We start from the raw sequence: 20,690 nt of genomic DNA on the forward strand, positions 1-20,690 counted from the left end.
AAAAAGACCTCACTGCTTAAAAACTCATCACTCTTTCCATAATCACTCCTATATTTCACTTAGTTCTGGGAATAATGGACATGCCTGTTTAAAACAATTACTGGTTAACAGCCAGTTTGTTTGCTGAGAATTTCTCAGTATTGTTACCATTACGGTTTAGTTAATAAGTTTGCTCTTTCACTGTTTAGGTCCTTAGGTCACATCAGGATTTTTTAAAAAGAATCAAACTGTCTAAGACTAAAAGTTACTTTGTTCTTTGTGATAAATGTATTAACCTGAAATAAGACTTGTGTGTCACTCATTTTGAAATCTGATGCATATTCTACTTTTACTTTGAAGGATCCTTTGGTGGTAAACCTCTCCAGCCCAGGACCCTTGACTTCAGCGATGTTCTTGTTCCTTCACAGCATGAGAGAGGCTGGAAGAGGTCCTCTTTCTCCCAAAGTACTGTTCAGCCAGCTTTGTCAGAAGTATGTATTGCCAGTATCTTGTCAATATCTCTTTTTTTTTTTCCCTAAATTTACTATGATATGTTTCTAAGTGTACCATGTCTGTTGTGCTTTCCAGTACATCCTTAGCTTTTTACTGAGTGGTCCAGAGAATGTCATCTTTGTGTTTTAAAGTTGCAGGATTCCTCATTGCACTCCAGGGTGTAGTTGCTTTTAATGAAATATATGCCTCAGCCCTTAACTGCTGACATGCAATGGGCTTTCACTGGGGTTTAAAGAAGCAGAAGAGGACTTGCTAAAACGAAAACTAATACCATTATCTTTCAGGTTTTGTTGAAGGCTGTACATTAGGTTAAAGTTGTGCTAGTACTGTGAGAAGTTCAGATGCTTTGGAAAAAAAAAATGAACTTTTAAATGGGAAACCTCTGCTATGATGTCTGTCCTTGGCATCATTTCAAAATTAAAAAGGTTCTAACAAGTAAAGATGTAAAGCAGTACTGAAATGGCTTATGACTCCGGATTGCAAAGAGCTTAGAAGCCCTAAAGAAGCCCCCGTTTCTTGGTGTGGAAAATGCTTACTGTGGTGCTTTGTAGGTATCTTGAGTTATGATGCAAACGGTCTCGCTTTTTAAAACACCTGTGGAGGACCTATTGAAAAGCTTTTGCAAATACTTTAATATTGACTTTACAAGCAAAATAAGCTGTAAAAACAGAGTAAATGGAGGATGTTATGGCTGAGTCTCACATTTAAAAAATGTAGAAGTTAATACGTGTTGTTTGTTACAATATTGTTAATTAGCACGAGAAACACTCCATGAGTGTTGTGCAGCAGGAGATTTAGAAGTGTTCCAACTTATTACTGCAGAGTTCCAGGGTAACATAGCTGTGCAAACATGGGTTTAAAATATGCGATAAAGAAACATCAGCTTTTAGGCTGGAATGGAGGCCATTTAATTCAGAAACAGGAATCACATCATACACTTAATTTATCCTCATTAATATTATATATATTTTTTAATTGTACTTGACTTATTTTTGGTTCTTTTGAGCTGTAAAAGGAAGTGTATGTAAAATGTCCTTATAGTGACTTTGAATCAAATAATAGTGTTCTCTGCTTAGCATCATCTGCTTGAAAGAAAAATATACAAGGAAGTTGAGATGTGTTCTTTGCTCTCCTGTTTTGAGGATGACTCAAAAATGTAATTAGAAGTACAAAAGTTGGTAAAGGAATGGAAGGGAAATTGTTAAATAGGAATAGTAGCTTTTTCTCTGTACTCAGAGTAGAAAAGAAAGGACAATATTAAACATGTTTTGAAGCCCGAGTCAGCAGACTCATTACAAAGTAATAACAATGCAGGGCACTTCAGATGACGTTGCACTTTTGAAATCACAGCTGTTCTATATTTGCCCTCTGTGTTTATATTTGTGTAGTCATCAGGTGATGAAGCAGTATTAAATTTTAGATATCTATTTTTTCTTTTTATTTGATTATATTTTGGTCTTTAAGATGAGCATACACGAACTGTGTGGTAAAAGTTCAATGTTTTTTATGTGAGCAGCAGACTTGCTGTTTAGATATCTATGTGTCAGCTTCTGCCAACTCATATTTTTATCCCTACTTACTTTTGTTAGCCTTGCAGAACAAACCTAACTAAAATGAGTCCTTTTCTGACTCATGTATGGGTAATAAAGGCCACATCCTGTTAGCACAAAGTTAAGTGTTCAGGGACTGTAAGTGCCTGCACAGTCAGGATAGAAGGTTTTGATCTCTTGATTCTTTTGTTGTTGATGGTGGGCAAGAAAGAAGAAAGGGAGAGTTGCAGCAAATTCAGCAATCTGCACTGGTAGTAGTAGAAGGGGGAATCTTTGCAAAATGAATGCATTTACTGTCTGTAACTAAAACAAGATGCATGCAGTGTTCTGTCATGCCATTTTTATGAAGTCTTTTTTCATTTTTTGAAGTTTGGCTTTCCACTCCTTAGCAAAGCTGAAGTGAAAGAGATAGGACAGCAAAATGGTAGGAGTCCCAGCTAGGAGGAAATCTGCATTGCTGCAGCATTCTCCTCAAGGTGCTTTTTGAATCCTGCCAAGACATTGTGTTAACAAAGCAATCTTAAAGACCTGCATTAGCACAAACTCTTTTTACTTAACAAGCAACTGTGCGAGCAGCAGTGTTGTCCTCCTGTGTGGATTCTCTGCTATTTAGAAAGATTCAACTTGCTAAAGGGACACATTATTCATAGTTTCCCTTACATTCCTAACTAGACTCTTACTTTCATAAACTTTAAAGAAATTTGTGTAATTGTCATCAGTTTTGCTTGAATTTGTCTATTAGCCTCAAAAGTTATGAAGATCAGGTAAGGGGAGCATATGCATGCATGTTCTCACGTGGATCCCCAGCGATGCAAGTTAGAAAATCAACTGTGTGGGTGAATGGATTGTCCTTCACTTCCTGCTCCTGACAGAATCCTTGAAAATTCTCGTTAGAAATCTTACTTCTGTTGTTATTTAAATGTAACCCATTTGTTGTACAAAACTAAGGACAGGGAATATAGCCTGGTCTAGTGGTTGGCAACCCTGCACATAGCAGGAGGGTTCAAACTAGATGATCATTGTGGTCCTTTTCAACCCAGGCCATTCTATGATTCCTTTTGGTCTAGAATTTAGTTTGGACTCTGAATTTTATCTCCACTCTGATCACCTACAGTTCTTATATGGTGACTACGAGGTGAAATAATTTGAAGAGTTCAGTAACAAGCAAGATTTTTACCTGATTTTTACCTTCTCTCTAAAAAATACCATCATTTGTACTTCTGCAGATCTAGATAAAAGGTTCATGTGTTTCATTTCAACTGAGATTTTAAAAAATTCTGTCAATTGTATTTCCAGCAACTTTCCGTTTTCAGTTAGAATGACCTGTATCTGTACATCCTTAAAATAGGAGCAGGAGTTACCTTTTGCATCTTAGAGCTAAAAGCTTCCAGGAAGGTAAAAGCTCAAACAACATCTCTGCTAAAGAGACAAGAAGACGAATGTGAAAAGAGAATAACTGCACAGAAAAAATATATTCATACTTCAGAGAGAGTTGTCAGAGAAAGACATGTCAGCTAATGTCAAGGGTGAAGGGCACAAGTGAAGGACTTCTAATGCTATTGTTTTAGTTCTGTATATTGCACATAGAATATTTCTGAGTCCAATTGCAGCTTGGTTTCAGTTTTTTAATTTCTTTCCCCATCAAATATCTCACTGTCACAGTCTCACTACACAGAATATGACTGCAACTTTCTTCAGTAAAGAGCTTAAGAAACACATTAGAAAGAGTCTAAGATGCACTTGTCTATGATACTAGGAGTCAGTGACCAAGGAATTGTCTTTCCAGCCTTGTATTTGTCTTTACAATGACATTCATTTGGGAAGTTGCTTATTGTGTACAAAACAGGGAGACACACTGAGTGATTGTGCAGAGTTTAGACTTTTGAGTGAGACAGTGATTTCCCAATAACATTTTTATCATGTGTTGCAGAAGACTGATCCTTCAAAAATGATTGCTTTTCCATGGTAGCACAATCAGGATATTTGTATTTATATATAAATTATATATATCTAGCTATATCTAGCTATCTAGATACCTCAGGTAAAGCATTACTGTGCTTGGAAGCTTGGAGAAGAAAAGTGTATTTTAAGCTTTTTCAAACATATCTCTATTTATATGTATTGAATAAATTTGTTCTGATGGGTTTGGATTTTTTTTTCTACAACCCTAGCAGAATAATGACATATTTTCATGTTGGATCAATTGACATGAGATAGAATCATAGAATCCTTAGAGTTGGAAGGGACCTTTGAAGGCCATCTAGTCCAACTCCCCTGCAATGAACAGGAACACTACAGCTAGATCAGGTTGCTCAGGGCCTGAGCCATCCTCTCACTGAGAGTCTCAAGGGATGAGTCATCAACCACATCTCTGGGTAACCTGTGCCTGTGCCTCACCGCCCTCACTGTAAAATACTTTTTCCTTATATCTAACCTAAATCTACTCTCTTTAAGCTTGAAACCATTTCCCCTTGTTCTATCACAACCTACTAAAGAATATGTCCCCTTCTTTTCTGTAGCTCCCCTTTAGATATAGAAGAGAGATAGAAGAGACGTAGAAGCTGTGTAGTTTAACACCTGACACTTGCCCTCATTTGCAGTTCAATTCCTGAAAAACTTCTGAATTTGATATGCAGAGTCGCTTTTTTGGGGGGGGGGGGGGGGGGGACTTGTCCTTGTAGGATTTCAAGAGTTTGTCTGCTTCAGATGTTTCAGGATGAGTTTGAATGCCAGCACTTGAGTTGGACATCCTTACTCAAATCATTTGAGATGTGCTCAGCAGAAAAAGAGCAAAGAATCAGGGAAGGAAGGAAGAGCATAAAGGAACAGGTGAAGGCACTTAGAAATGAGGCTAGGTATGGACAGGGAGCTTGTAAAGAAAGGGAGCAGATGCTGCCTTGTTCAGTTGACAGCTCTGTAATGACACTGAGTGGAATCCTACAGCCCATAAGTGGGAACACACTGCAAGTGGATGTATGTTTTCTGCTCAAAAGAAGAGAACTGGGGACATAATCCTTTCAGCTGCAAGCTGCATCTTTAAGAGTCTAGGGAGATCGCAGAGTGAAGTTCATCATCTTGTGTATGAAAGGGTATTTATGGTGCATTTTTTTTTAAATAACAAAGGGAAAAAAATGATACTGAGTGTTAATTTTGTCAAGTGGTGGGGTAGCCAGGTTGAAGAAGAGGGGAAGAAGAAAAGAAATGGATGGGTCTTTCTATAGCAACTGTTTAGCGTCTGGTACTAATTCTTCCACTGTTAATTCTGTTAGTGTTGCAGCTGTCAGATGTTTTGCTAGGACAGATTGCGAACATAGCTACAGGGCCCTTCTGTTTGTTTTCCACTATTCTGAATATTAGGATTGCAGACTTCTGACTTATCTGGAGACTTAGTGACTAATGCAACATTTACGTATTAAGAGGACATAAATTTTATTTCCCCTATTTGTTATCAATTGGTACTTTTGTTGGTGGATGAAAGCATAGATTTGTGTAGCAAGTAAATCTTGCAGTATATAAATTTATAGTCCAAGAAGGAGTTGCATAATCTTAGAAAAGCTGCTTCAAAGAAAATAGTTATTTATGGTACGGTGGTATTATATTGCTGCATTAACACTGGGGAAAAATACTTTCTTAACAGAGATTTTATTGGTGATGACCAATAATCCACAGAGGTTTAGTTTTTAGTTACTTGTTTTTGCTAATGAGTATTAATCGTTCCTTCTCATGCACAGAAGATGGAACTCACGGTAGAGGTTTATGTGGAGCTGACAGAGCTGAGATCATAGGCATTTAGGACTATTGATTAGTTTTGGAGAGAAGCCTATAAGACATTTGGAGCACTCCACATCTGTCACTTCTGAGCAGAAATGCTCAGAAGAAACAGGTAATTTTGTACCAGATTTAAGAAGTGAAGAAAACGAGACTTATTAGCTAGAAACCTTTTTGGTGCTTTTCTTTTAATACTGTTGTAGAGAAAAATCTCTCTTAAAAAAAGGTGCCCAACTTCCTCATTTTGCCCATTTGACTTTTGCCCTTTAGAGGTAGTAGCAGCAGAACACCAGGTTGGTGTTTTCTTGACCAGTAGTGAAGAATGACTTTGGGTCCCAGTTGTACCATCGTGTTCCCTGCTGATAGCGCTGCCTCACGTTCTGGGTCTCTCTGACAGAGGAGTCTGCATTGCATCCTGCAGCAGAATTTGAGTTTGTACAGTTCAGTACAGTTTGTTGGTTTCCACAGTTTCTGAACACATTAACAAGAGAACGTGGATGAGGTTTATGACTGCAGCATAGGCTAATTGCATAAGTAAGTCGTGTGCATTGGCAGGATTCATCTGCTTTTGCTCCTCAGTTTTGGGTTTGCTTCTTCCATTCAGGAGCAAGAGCTGTACAGCATTTTGAACAGCAGAAGTGTTTCCATCTTGTGAGGTCTTGATGAACTAAGAGAGCACTGTAGATATAGTAAAGAAGGAAAATAGTAATTTAGTTAGGTCTGCCAGAGGTGTGTCTGCAGCTGGAGCACCTACATTAACCAGAACAGAACATTACAAGATAAGGCCCTGCCAGAGCTTTAGGGAGAGGTGACAAAGATAGCAACACTTCATGTGAAGAGGGACTTAAATATCAGGAGATCAAACAGAAGAGGAAATTAACAAACGTTACCGCAAGAGAACACAATAAATGATAGAAGATAAATTAGCTATACTTATTTAACTGCCCTCATAAGACTTCAAGGAGCTGCATGAAACTGGAAGGCAACAGATTTAGAGCCAGAGGGGAAAAAAAAAAAGGTCTGTGGGTTTTTTGTTTATTTGTTTTTTTGGTTTTTAGGTGTTTTTTAAATCATTTTTTGACATTCTATATAACTAACCTGTACAATTTGCTATCATGAAACGCTATTGAAAATATCAGTAATTAGAGGAAGAAAGAAGGGAATGTCCATATCAAGAGAACATTTCTCTCAGGTCTTACAACTTTATGCATGGACCTCATGTATGAAGGCATTTACTTGGCTACCAGCTGGTAGACAAGAAGAAATTTCCACAGAAAAGGAAAAGAAATTTCCATTACTTGGTAAAAGGAGCTGTATTTTCTCTCTGATGGTCAAGTGGGAAATGGATCTGTTCTGGCATGTCAGCTATTACCTCAAAGGCATTCAAAGGTATTCAAAGGCACCTCTAAGAAGTGCTTTTTGCTCATGTATCAGAGTTCTTGGTACACTGTAGTAAGGGAATGATACCGCATTTCCTTTGAGGGGGAGGTAAGGCAGAAAAAAATGAAGCAAGTCATGCAGCACATCAGAATGAGAGCTAAATCCTGTCTGTTCATGCCATCAAGAGGAGGCAGGTATGTCCCTTGGTTTTTATTTGGGTTACATGTGCCAAGCCTGTGTTTTTTTTTCCTGTGCAGCTCCTGGTGGTAGCAGAATGTTTGCAACTCTGTGTCAGATCTGAGATAAGAATAACATAATTTCCCTTAACAAATAGAAGATAGGAATTAAAAGTAGAAATAATTAGAGGACTTTATTTTTCTTGGTATGTTATGGTGCAGATTTTCTTATTAAAAACATAGGAAGTGAGATCATCATGAAAAATATTTTGGTAAGTGATAAGCAATTATAACTTGTCTCCAGATGAGTAGTGAGAGGATAGATAAGTAGCATGTATGTGAATGTCACAGTTGTCCTTCAGCACTTATGGCCATTAGCAGGAGTTCAACCTGTTCTGTCATTATACTGCTGACACTGTACAACAGGTTGTATCGCATTGGCACTGGCTTCCATATGTCAGCACATCTGTGAGCGGTCAGCTCAACCAACCATCTTAAAGTCCCCCACTTTTGCCAAGGATCTTGCTTGAAGCATATTTTCAAGGAGACAAAAGTGCACATCTTTTAGTTGTCAGACTTCTATGTATCAACATGGATTAATTCCTTTTTCCTCCCAAATAGTAGTTTAGAAATGTAGGAATTTTCCAGTAAATGCCTCCCTTACCCCTCTTGATGTTGTTTTCTTTTTATTTTGTGGCTCCCTCCAGAAAACAAGTTTACTAGCCTGAAATGTTACTCCACGGAACATCAGATATTTAGAATTACGTGTGTTATGTAGAATTCAACATACGTGAATGACCGATTAGCCATATATCAGTACTAACAATGACATCACTTTTCAGTCAAAATAAAGGACTCATACCTTGCACGGCTTCTTCACAGTCACTTCCCCTGACATTTAAAGTGGTCACTTACATCCTCATCATCCTGCCCCCATTAAAATCCAGGCATGTAGATATACGTGAGGCTGGATGAGGATTTAGGACAAGCACAGAGGTGTGTAAATAATCTTGCCTATTACAGATGCACTGTGTGCTAATAAAATGAACGATTAACTAGTGCTGCTCCACTGAAAACAGCTATAGCTGGATTCATTTTTTCCCTTTCATTTACACTAATAAAACTGAATGGAATATACAGATAGACTATTTTGCCTTCAGATATCATTGAGGAAAATATTTTTTCATCAGAAATGAGTATTATTTGGTGTTGTTTTTTTTTTTTTTTTTTTACTTTGCATTGAAAAATTAACTTTGTGATGTGTTCCTACAACAATTAAAAGCACCAACAAAAGCCCTCCTGTAGGTATGATGGGGTTTTTCACTGCTTCTTTGTCAAGTAGTTGTATATTTTTCTTCCTTTCCTATGTGTTGTAGTCCTATTAGTACAAAGATCTAGTTTGTGTCAGTGCAAGAATTCATTCTGTCACTGTATACAGGAGCTATTAATATGGATATGTTGGAGGAGATATGCTGAATATGCCTTTTAATTCTCATTGTGTCAGGAGAAGAAGACATTTCTCATAAACAAAAGAAATAACAGTACAGTGGATAACCAGGCTTGTCAGACTTGAATTGATCTCTACATATGGATTTTTAAACAAAGATTTCCTTGATTCCTGGCTATGTAATGAAAGAAGCAATGAGAAAACTGTTGTCAATTGAAAAGTCAATTGAAAAGTTAAAATGTGTGCATGTTCCTTTCAATATGTGTGCAAGGTAATATCTCATTTAATTTTGTAATGTAAATTGAGTGCTTTATTGGATCCAGTATAAAGGTTTAGTGCTTTTTGGAATCTGTTTGGCTTTAATAATCAAATTAATTGGAAATAAAACATCTGATGTGAATAGAAGCAAAAAGCAGTGTTTTAATAGTATTAATCCAAAGTGTTTCATTTCTTAGGAGTACTTCAAGTTTGAACTTACTGATATTTTTGAAAAATTGGGAATTAAATGTTTAGGTTGACCTGCACATGCAAAAAAATATAGCATTAAAAATAAAGCTAGGAAAGTATACCTGCTTTGCTGCGTCCAGTTTTTGTTGTAAACCTCTTCATAAAGCTGTGTCATTAACTCATTTTAACTATGAGTATTATCAGCCTTGTATCAAAAAGCAGATACAAATGCAGATATGATTTTTGCAAACGTGAACGTGTTGTTTTGCATGTACAAAGCCAGATTTATTGCATTTAATTTTAGGCACTGACCTTAGATTCCTAGCCACCTTAGCTCCTTCTCCATTTACTTCCTACTGTGCTTACGGAGGGCGACTCAGGACTTGGACCCTTTTATCACTGTACTGCATGGACTCAGTCTGCTGCACTCCTAACATGACATCTTGCCCAGACTTAAGTTTCACTACTGTAGACACATTGCAAGTCTGATGCAGTTTCTTGTGGTAGCCTTTAATTTCTACTATCCACGAGCAGGAATTTCCAAAGCCAACCCGAATATCTGTATTGTGTAAGTAGGAAAGAAGCCTCATCTGCAGGAATCCTAGAACAGCTAAAGAGCACGGCTGGGCAAGAGAGATTACTGTGTGTTGAGAAAATGCAGATAGATATTTACAGCTCAGTGCACCCGTTAGTCAGAGCATGCAATCTGGGGCTGAACATGAAAACTGGCTCGAGATGCGTTTCATAAAATTGAATAACCGAGCAAGTGGTTGGTTTTTCTGTCCCCTCTGCCAGTTTGATAAAATTCCTGCTTGAGCTCTGCACAGCCAGTTGTCTCCTGTGCTACATTTTGGAAGATTTTTAGCACATGGCTCAGCCTACACATCTTCTTGCTGTGCAGCAAGAGACGCAGCTGCCATTTGGTGGCATTACTGGAAATAAAATAGAAAAAAACCCACCCACTTCCAAATCCTGTTTTAGATGAATCAATCCAAGACTGTAATTAAAAATCTGAGGAATATCAAGTTTGGAAGGACAGGTGTGGTTTGGCCAGTAAATTATTGTTAATGCAAATAACAGATTGTTTGTGATAGGGAATATTTGCACAATCTCCTGAGGGATTGCAAGAAGCTGGAGATCCAAATTGCTGTGAGAAACTATTGTTGTCTCAGTACAGGTAACATCTAAAGTGTCTATCCACATACTCCTAAGTGTATTTTATAATGTTGATGTAATTGATACCTGCAAATTGTGATACTTAGAGTGTATTTAAATACTGTGAGCAGTACAGAAGGAATCAGCAGTTTTGAATGCTGGTGATTTAGGCTGCTGAATGCCCGTGTCACAAACAGGCTCAACATCAGCCCGGTGTAAGTGTTAGTAGAGTCTGAAACAGATGCTTTTTCTCCTTTGCTTTATGAGAGCCATGTGGATGCTGCTGGTGGTCTTTTTTTACTGGAATTGCCTTTGCTGTGGGGTCTTGAGTTTCCATGTGTCCAGCATAGTGAAGTGTAACAGTAAATTACAGGCAAGTGCCAGTGTTCCTTCTGCGTCCTTGGGCTGACTGGCAAGCTGGCTGGCCTCTGTCGGTGCTGGTGCCAGGCACCATCAAGGAGGACAAGCTGCTCCAAGGGCAGGGGAGGCTGAGGGGACAAGGGCAGCACCAGATGTATGTTTCCTGGGGCATGTAGATCCTTTCTGTCAAGACTTTTAGTTTCCAGAGATGAAACATATTGAAGTGCGCTCACCTTTTTTTAAGATGATTTGTTTCTCTGTCTAATCTGAGTATTGTTCTAGAAGGTGGGCTTGTGATCTGGACATTTCAGACAGTCAGTATTCTCAATCCAAAAGGTAGTGATGTTACTATTTATGGAAAAGCAGTATCTTCATCAATTGCAGCTCTAATGCATTTTAGCTAGCGGGGATCTCCAAAACAAATCTTCACTTTGTCTGACTACAGTGTAGGAAGGAGGGCTGTTGCACAGTTATACAAGGAGTGCTGTCATGCACCCCACAGACAAGATCACAGGACAGCTGGAGACTTGGAGCCCTGCAGCTTTCTGCTGTGAGCCCCTGCAAATGCTCAGCCTGAGAGGCTGCTTGCTGCTGTGGTGGGGGGTGGCCACGAGGAGCTGCCCTGTATGAACCAATTCTGGTGGGCTCAGGGCTAGCACATGTGCCATCCATGCTTACAGGTGCAGCATGGAAGTGGGCTTTAAGGGGTTTTACCAAGGGTTGTGAGGTTCTAGAGGAATGTATCCCACCTTCTAAACTTGACTAATGGAAGGATAAAGAGCTTTGTATCATGATTTTCACTTTAATGCTAGCTATTCAGATTAATAAAGGGAACTGTGGGTGATAGGAAATACAGCAGTGTTAATAAATGACAGTAACAGTTTAGATTCTTCATGATCTCCCATGGTTTGTGCATATAACTTTTTGGTGCACTCAGGAATTGCAAAAGAGCTAAGATTTGTGATGCTTTTGTATTCAGTATGCAGTGGGAGAAAAATCCTGGATACACTTGGTTGTTCTGATGGTTGCTTAAGGAGGGTTCCTTTGAATTCACATAGGCTGGTGCAATTTGAACCTCCATCATCTCAGGTGTTAGTTTTTTTCTGCTCTCAAAACCAGTTGGGTATACAATTCCTTAAGCAGCTCTGGGGAAAATTATCAGGTGTGTACTCTGGTTTATTACCTGCTTTGGCAGACCTGATAATTTCTGGTACATGGATTCAAATGTATTGCGTCAATCAAAACCTTTGAAGAGATTGTCCCATCAGTTTCAGGCTTTTTCCATTTTAGGTCTGAAGCTATGCTTTATTTGCTCCTAGTCACGCTGTACATTTTAATGTAAGTTTCAGATATTAAGTATTGCAGTTTATTAGATTATAGAACAGAAGTCTGAACGTGGCTGTGGTGTGATTACTAGCTCGTGATTCATGATGTTAAAAGGTCCTTGTGAAAACTTACGTGAAGCAAATATAAGAGAAACTCTTACCTGATGGTACAAGAGCAGCTAACTCTTACGCAGGGAGCGTTGAGTCATTTCAGTAAGCTACAGATTAGTAGAGTGGCTGGCTGTGGAGCTCTTCTGAAGAGGTGGCTATAGATACTTTTGTTTAAGAAGTTAAGATTTATTCTTATTTGGATTCTGACCTGTGCATTTTGCTTGTCTGTGCGCAACCTTGTAACTTCCCTTAGATTTCAAGATAATCTTTTTCCAATTTAGATTATCAGGCTGCTTCTGTTTTACTCTACACAGACTTTATGCACATCTGCTGTGAGATGTGAGAAGCATGAGGTAGCTGGAGTGTCCCATTAGGTCCAGTAAGGATTGCACCTGCAGCATCCAACAAGAACCTAACGTAGATATTGTCTCTCAGTGTAACTGTAAATTCCTTACTGCTTCTTTTGCAGGGCTCCTCGATTTAAGGGATTCCAGCAGCAGGACAGCCAAGAGCTTCTGCACTATTTGCTGGATGCAATGAGGATTGAAGAAACAAAGGTAACACCTTTGTGTGTGTTTTTAAAGAAGTCAAGAAATACTTGACTGTATTGTAAACTAATCATCATTCTTCAGTATTCTTCGTGTTTCCATTGTTCTTCATGTTTTAAAGATGCCCTTTATAGAGAAGGTGAGGCTATTTTTGTTATCTTGAGAGAAATAATGACTTTTTAGGAAGGTGATGTAATCGTGTTCATGTTGGTGTCTTAAAATTGCTGATTGAGATGAAAGTTTTGATGAGCAAATAGAAAGAGTATGGCAAGTAGATCACAGTAACTTTGGGAGTGTGAATTTTTTGCATTTATTAAGAAAAAAAAACGAACAAAAAAGCCCCTTCTGAGGATTCAGGAAAAATGCCTGTCAGGATAAAGCTTTGCGACAGAAATGAGCAGCTCCGAAAAGTGAGTCAGCCCACAACTTTCATTGAAGCCTATTTCACTGAAAAAAAACAGAACAAAAATAAAACCTTGCAAAGTTTCTTTTGTCTTAAGAAAGTGTGAAGAACTACTTATTTTATAAACAACATGCTATGTTCTGCATAGTTCTGCATAGCATATAGCATACGTCTACATCTGAGTATGCTAAGTATTTAACTTGTTCTATTAAATGAAAAATGTTCCCCCTGTATCTTTTTTTCATGTTTCTTTCCCTTCATTGTTTCTGCCTCTTGCGTTGTTGAATACAAGAAAGTGGTTGTTTTTTTTTTTTTTGCTTGCTTGAGCTATTTTGACTGTATCTGATTTCATCTGCCTGACTTAGTCTTGGAGCCTTCCTTTCAGATGATATTGTGGTAAATAACCTTTTCTGAGCCTAGTCAAAAGAAGGTCCTTAAACAATGTACTGACCAGCGTGCTTCTCTTCCGTCTCATTTGATAACACAGGGAATGTAATGATCCTAAGCTGAATTCTTCTGGAAACAAAATATAAAGCTGTAACAGAGCCCAGTTTGTGACACCAGAGTAACACTGAATGAGCCCTGACATCAGTGTACTTAATAATAAGCAGAACTGAACTACAGGGAGAAAGAGCTGACCCTTGACATTGTCACGGTTACAGGGTGGTGTGTCGGTATAGGCACACCACAGAAGCAGGTGACTGCTGCTCCTTTTTCTATTCAGTAAGAGCAGTAGCTTTGCTTTTACAGTAGAGGGAAACTCTAGTCGCTGTTTGTTGATTTTCATGTAAGAAAAGTTGGAAAGTATATTTGCTTCACAATCGCAGATTTGCCAGAAGCAAAACCATTGCAGCCACTAAGCTGCTTCTCTAGTCACTGCTCTTTCCCCTGCCATCAGTCTCTTGGCCCATCAGTGAATGTGCCATCATTACAATAACCTGTGTTTTCAGTTGTCTGTTGAGTCATCTGTTAAAGCTGGACAGCTATTGAAGCTACCATAAAAGGGTCAGGGGACACGTTGCGAATTTAAATGACATTTTAGGCAGCAGAGTATGTCTGCTACCCCCAGCACTGGGCACATAAGGGCTGGTCCCACCCTTCCTGCAATTACACCCCCTGTTTGCCCATAATGGTGCATTATAGCAAACACTGACTGCATCACCTCGGGCTGCTCACCACGGGTCGTGACTAGTGAAAGCTCTGCCTTCTTTTTCCCTTTTTTTCATCTTGTATTTGGAGTCTGTAGACTGTGTGACAGAGCGGGTCAGGGCACGTTCTGCTCTCTGCCAGGAGGGAGCGGCATTGTCAGCCCTGGGAACTCTGCAGCTGCCATCTGCCCGCTGCCCAGCCCCACGGCCTCAGCCCGCTGCTGGGGAAGGCCTGCAGCATGCTGCCTGCCACCAGAGCCAGAAGTGTGTCCAGCAACTGCCTCTTCTCCTGGGCACTGCTTGTAACGCTGTGCTCCAACAGAGGCATGTGTAGGTGGCAGCCCCACTCCCGGCACGGCAGGAGGTGCTCTGTGCTCCACCTGCCAGAGGCCTAGCTGAACGCTGCAGGCCGGCCGGTGCCCCTGCTGCGTGCCTTGCGCTGACTGCCAGAGCTCTGAGGAGAGATGCGTATAGCACAGAGCATGACATGAGTTATAACCACTTATGTAGCTCCCACAAGTCACATTCCACTTTTGCCTTTTATCTGTATTTTCCTGCCTCACGAAACAGCCTTCTCAGACTAGTGTTGAACTTTTTCCTGTCCCCATTAGTGTGCGTGTGTACACAAGCGGATTTTTAAGATAAAAGGTTGTCGATATGACGATAAAAATGACATCCTGGCCAGCGTACCCAGCAATGTGGGATGGAGATTGTTTCACACCAGGGCCTGAAGTAGCTGAACCCTGCTGCTAATTGATTAATGTCTGCTGCCATTGTCGGCAGCACCCTGCCCATTCAAAGACTGTGTTTTTCTTTGACCTAAATAGATGGTTCAACGCGCTAATCCCAACAAAAGGGTCGCTTATGGCCCTAGACCCATTTATGGCGTTCAACTTTGTGAATTATCTATTGATTAGCCCTTTTAGTATATTGTTGGCTTTAAGATGAACAAAGCTGAGCTTGGGGCAGCGGGAGTTAATTCACAAGCCAGGTCACATACTCATAAGGTAGGAGTATGACTTAGCCTGATGGGTGCCTGAACTGGAAACCAGACCTCTGGGGCTGCCTGCCATCGTCACGCTGCTGTAATCGATGGCTTGAAAGTGCACTTTGCTGTCTGCAAACACAAGTTATTTGTTAGCTTTTTTCCTGCTGGTGCACAGGTTTTGTGTTACTCGTGGAACGGTTGGTATCGCCATTTGTTCCTAGAAGGGTGCTTTGCTCTAGCTGTGACTTCGATACCATGTTTCATCGTAAATGTCACTTGCACCTTGACGTGGGAGGCTGTCAGTGGAGTTTCTGGATTGGAAAGCAAGTACATTTGCCAGGAGAGGAAAACCAGGGTCAGGCATGCTGTGGTGTTCTCTGGCGGTGCAGTCAGTACAGTCCTCTCCTTCCCTCTTCACAGCTCATCACAGGATGGGCAGAGGCATATTTTGTGTCAGCAGGTGCCAGCAGTGTACACATCCAAATAGTTCAGAAAAATACCTCTTTAGCCCAGTTACAAATTGAGAAATATGAGGGAGGACTCCCCTATTTCAGGCTGCAACTACCACTCACGTGCAAGAGTATATTTCTTTCTGATTGATCTTTATAAAATGTAACTTTGGGGGATTTTTTTAGAGCAGTGTTGCTGAAGTTTATATGGATTCATAGAAAGTTTTGTATATCTTTGAAGATTTTCTGACATATCTTTGAAATGAACAGTGTCGGAAAATAAAGTAATAAAACGGTTGAATGGAATCTGAGAAGTCTGGCAATTGAAAGGCTCTTAGCTGCCCTTAGCTGCCTTCAAGTATTTTGTATCCCAGTCAATAGACCACTTTTCTGGTACTATGGTGTTTTTCCCTAGTAGTATGTTCCCCTGTAGTACTGTTTTCTTCCTTAACTATGAAGAAATGAAAAGCATTTGTTCACTGCAAATCTTACTGTTTGTTGATAGCCTCTACAGCTGCTCCTTTTTGTAGGTAAGAAATTGTGAAATGGTTACATAATGAAGCTAATAAGCTTGTGTAGCTTTGACAGTGTTAATGAATAACAGTAGTAAGTCGTGCTTCTTTTAATCATATATTAATTGTGTTCAAAATGTTTACACTGTAAGTACTTGCTATTTTTTTTTAATTTTATGACTATCTTTTAAATTACAGCGTATACAAACTGGTATCTTAAAAGCATTTAATAATCCAACAACTAAGACAGCAGATGAAGAAACTAGAAGAAAAGTCAAAGGTATGAAACACTTTATTGAATCACTTTTAAAATGTAGAAGTCTTAAAATACCGTTTTCTTCAAAACTGACTATAGCAAACAGCAGTCTCACAGTACTGGCGTGTTAAAATGTTTCGTTACGTATTATTCTAGTGCCACCTAGTGCATATCTAAAGTATAGAGTATAGTTCTTATGTACAGACTACCGCCAGAATAAAAGTTGCCACCGTATCAGTAATGCCTTCTGTAATGATATATAGAATTCAGTTTTGCTTTGTTAAATAGGCTGCTGTTTGTTTGTTACATAGCCACAGTTACTGTATTGCTCAGAGAGGCCTCTTAACGTAAGCAAAAGTTATTTCTATCAGGTGGCTGATACTGTGAGCACTGGAAATACAATTACAAAGCCAAAATGGGAAGCTGTTTCAAAAGAATGCTTGTGTTTTTTTTTAAACAAGTTTAAAATTATGTTTCTTTTGTGTATATTCAAAAAATGTAATATTTTTTGCTTTAATTAAAGTCTAAATAATGATGAAGCTCTTTTGAACGTTGGCCTTCCCAAATCTGCAACAGTTGAGACGTAGAACTGACTTCCTTTTTTCGTTTTTTCTGGGTTTTTTTTTTTTTTTTTGAGTTTTATAGTTTTGAAGGCTGTTTAGAAAAATTGACAGCCTGTCTGCCTCTGTATCGTCTGTATCAAAGCAATACAATACTGCATATATACTACATATTAAACCTGAGATTATACTTAAAGGCTTCTTCTTGAGAGATATTGTATGATTATTTTGTTATAGCAGGTGGGGAAAGTGAGTATGAAGGGAATTGTATCACTGAATAACAGATGTTTTTAAATACTGAAATACAGTATATGATGGCTTAGTTACTGTGTTGTGTTTAAAAACTTTTGAATATGTTTAATAATTATGCTTTCAAAATAAATCTTAGAATTTTGTTGTACTTATAGTGTGGCATTGGATCTGTTATTTTTCACATTTAAAAAAAGGCAATGTTTTTTCAGCATATGGAAGAGAGGGTGTGAAGATGAACTTCATAGATAGGATCTTTGTTGGTGAATTGACTAGCACTGTCATGTGTGAGGAATGTGAAAATGTAGGTATTTTGGAATTTGGTTTGATGTGGAATAGATCACATACTGGTTTGATTACATTGTCTTGAAAGTATAAAATTGTATTGCCAATTTTATACTTGCTTGTTTGTCTGTAAAAGCAAGACTACTGACAGTTTCTCATTTAAAATAACTTACTTACGCTTCCTTAAAGCATTATCCTCTGCAAACCTAAGAAGAGGGATCATTTGAATTCAAAGTGGTCTGAAATACTGGGCTTCATTTTGCATCTAATTTAAGGCTGGAGGTTCCAAATTCTGTAATTCTCTGTGTTATGCTACAATTTTTATTTGATATTCCTAAAATGCTTACCTATCTTAAAATATAAAACCTCCTGCCTAGTCTTCTGGGGTATACCTGAAAATTGGGAAGTACTTGCTTTGAATTAGTATTGAGTGGGGAAATGCTAAAATTACTTTCTTCTCTGTAAGTGTTCTTTAGAATTAACGTAATATCTCTAATGAACAGCATATTCCTTTCATAATTAATATTACTGACATTTCATCATAAATGCTTTCCATTATCCTTATAATTTTCTTTAACTTTGGAAAAGAAAAATCTTACTTGCATGACTTTTTAAAACTTAATATTACATTTGTGTTTGGTTTGGTTTAAAGCATTATATTTAATATTATAGAGATTAAGTAAATCAATCAATCTGAATACTTGAGCACAGTTCTGCAGTGCCAGGTAAACTTCCCTGTGTGTGATGTGCAGATTAAACTTCAATGTGCTTCTAGTATCAATGAAGAACTTCAGCTGTGTACCAAATAGGCATTGTCTGTGTTTTGTGTGTACCATTTATTTTTGTTGGGTTCTTATATTCTGCCTGCACAGGACTCAGGGCTTGGCTAGCGGTAGCTATATGAGGACAAGCTTAGCAGTCGCTTTCCTTTGCTTGCATTGGCAAAGATCTTTCTGACTAGTGCTTGTTGCTGAAAAGTCACTCTCTAGGGGAACTCCAGTTTGAATATTGCTCATCTGTCAGCAAGTCAGCGTAGTTAAAATAGTTCTAACGGGGACTTAAACCATGCTGAGTCCCTCACACAATGGATAAATGTAAGCTTTTTGTTAAGAGGAGCCTCTGGTCCTTATGTCACAGATGGAAGATAGGGTCATAAACATCAGAGAAGGGCGACAATGACAGTAACTGGAGGTATGACTGTGTTCAGTAATTATGTGTACAAACTGATGTTCTTTTTAAAGGCTTTGCTTTTCAGTCTTTCCTGAGGTAAGGTAAATTAGTTTTGCAAGGAATGTGAGAATGACAAGGGAGAGAAGTTAAGAACAGGCTTGGACTGGATGTTGTAGTCGTAAAGTCATATTTCCAGTTTCAGCTTAGAATTTATGTGGTATATAGAAAGAAAAATAATACTGCAGAACAGACAATAAGGTATTTTGCTGAATATAAAAGCACTGCTTTTTCCCATTAATTGGCTTTATTTTAATAATTCCTAGTGTATGTTGCAATATGAACATTTCTAATAAAACTTCTGGTTGCAACCAATAAGCCTGACATCATCTTCCCTGTGAGTGCCAGGTTACAACTTGCCACCTAACTGCCATTAACCAGTTCTTGCTGCTGAACAATATACAAGATCAGTGCCTGCACTGAAATGTCCAGGTTCAGGAAGTGCTAAAAAAATTAGGTTTTCTTCAGAATTCTGCTGGATTTGCTGTTTCTGCTGTCCAGAAAGTTGTGTTCCATCTAGAAGACCCACATGAGTTGAAAATCTGTCTGGAGCTCAGAGAAGCTGAGCACCACAGTGCTTCTAGGTGTGGCTTGTGCCTAGGAATGGCCTTGCCTATGTGTCTGTGTGCTGGAATTCCATGCAGTGTTAGAAAGAAAACGAGAACTATCTTAAAATTCTTAAAGATAGGAAAAAAGCTTGTGGGAAGTTCTTCATTGTAGTTTGATACATCTTGTAACTGATTAGCTTGTTGTGTAGTTTCTGATAATAATTTGGTTTAAAAAGAGGTATGTGCTGAACCTGTGCGTTGCTCTTTGCACTCAATATACTTTTTCTCTTTTTCTTCAAGATTTCAACAGTAAAAGAACCTTTCATTGATCTTTCACTTCCTATAATAGAAGAGAGGGTAAGATACAGAATACATAATAACTGTTGTTTCCACTGGATTGCTTTATGAAGATGTTTCTGTATGTATATATACGGTTTTCATTTCAAACCTAGAAGTGCATGTTTGTCTATAAACACATGTATGCATAGTCTGCTCGTTATGTGATTTTTATGTACGTATTTATATAGGTAGAGAAAAAATCATTTTTGATTAGACCAAACTTAAGACGAATGACTGTTATTTACAGTATATACAGATCTGAGATTAGTAGTACTTCTAGAATATAGATTGATTATAAAACTCTTTAGAAAGGTCCAAAAACATAGATTCTAGCTTACTGGTTTGCAACTAGGGTGCTGAGGCGCAAGGCTGTAATGCACAAGAGGTATGAGTCAGGGTGAAAATGGATAAGCTTTGAAAATTCTTGTTCTGGTGTTTTGTCATAAATAGTTTAGAGAATGTCTTTGTTAGCTTCGGAGGGGCTGTATTCATTGTAGGACATATATTTTGCTTTTTGTGGGACTTGGAATTCTTATGTGGGAGTAGGAGGATGGATTGAGAGTGGTTCTTCCCCGTCCCTTCGTATGTTCACATACATTTAAGGAAGAGTATTTAATGTAAGATTTAGTCCTTCCTTCCTAAAATGTGTTTTTTTCCTAACACCAGTTTGGCTCATAGCAACGTAGGTTACTGTTTTCTAATGTACGGAAAACAAACCCACCTACATTAATCCCTTCCGCGTGTTGTAAAGGAATGAAAAACAGGCATATATCCTTTCCAAAATTCCTGTCTAATTTCTTAGGTTGCAAAACCTGTGCCTTTGGGAAGAACAAATAAAAGTAGAAGTGTGCATGAAGCAGATCTCGGACAGTATAGCTGTTCTTCCATCAGTACACTGAACAATCAGCCCAAAATTGTCAAGAAACACGCTTCAACAAAAGATAAGGTAAGAACTTAAATAATCTAA

The 20,690-nt window shown here is 38.6% G+C and overlaps 1 protein-coding gene across 17 annotated transcripts in view; it reads left to right on the forward strand.

The window, feature by feature from the left end:
* Window positions 1–20,690, forward strand: part of USP45 (ubiquitin specific peptidase 45) — a 54,380-nt gene that overhangs the window by 26,024 nt on the left and 7,666 nt on the right. For 16 of the 17 annotated variants that reach the window (XM_040697161.2, XM_040697164.2, XM_046938888.1 and 13 more), the window contains 6 exons: window positions 340–470; window positions 12,681–12,768; window positions 16,458–16,539; window positions 17,537–17,628; window positions 19,685–19,741; window positions 20,526–20,669. In XM_040697161.2, the coding sequence (XP_040553095.1) occupies window positions 340–470; window positions 12,681–12,768; window positions 16,458–16,539; window positions 17,537–17,628; window positions 19,685–19,741; window positions 20,526–20,669 (594 nt within the window). Of the gene's footprint in view, window positions 1–339; window positions 471–12,680; window positions 12,769–16,457; window positions 16,540–17,536; window positions 17,629–19,684; window positions 19,742–20,525; window positions 20,670–20,690 lie in introns of those variants that run through there. The other variant, XM_040697165.1, reaches the window with a different exon arrangement.

This window comes from Gallus gallus, chromosome 3 (assembly GCF_016699485.2).
Source record: "Gallus gallus isolate bGalGal1 chromosome 3, bGalGal1.mat.broiler.GRCg7b, whole genome shotgun sequence".
Classification (NCBI taxonomy): Eukaryota; Metazoa; Chordata; class Aves; order Galliformes; family Phasianidae; genus Gallus; species Gallus gallus.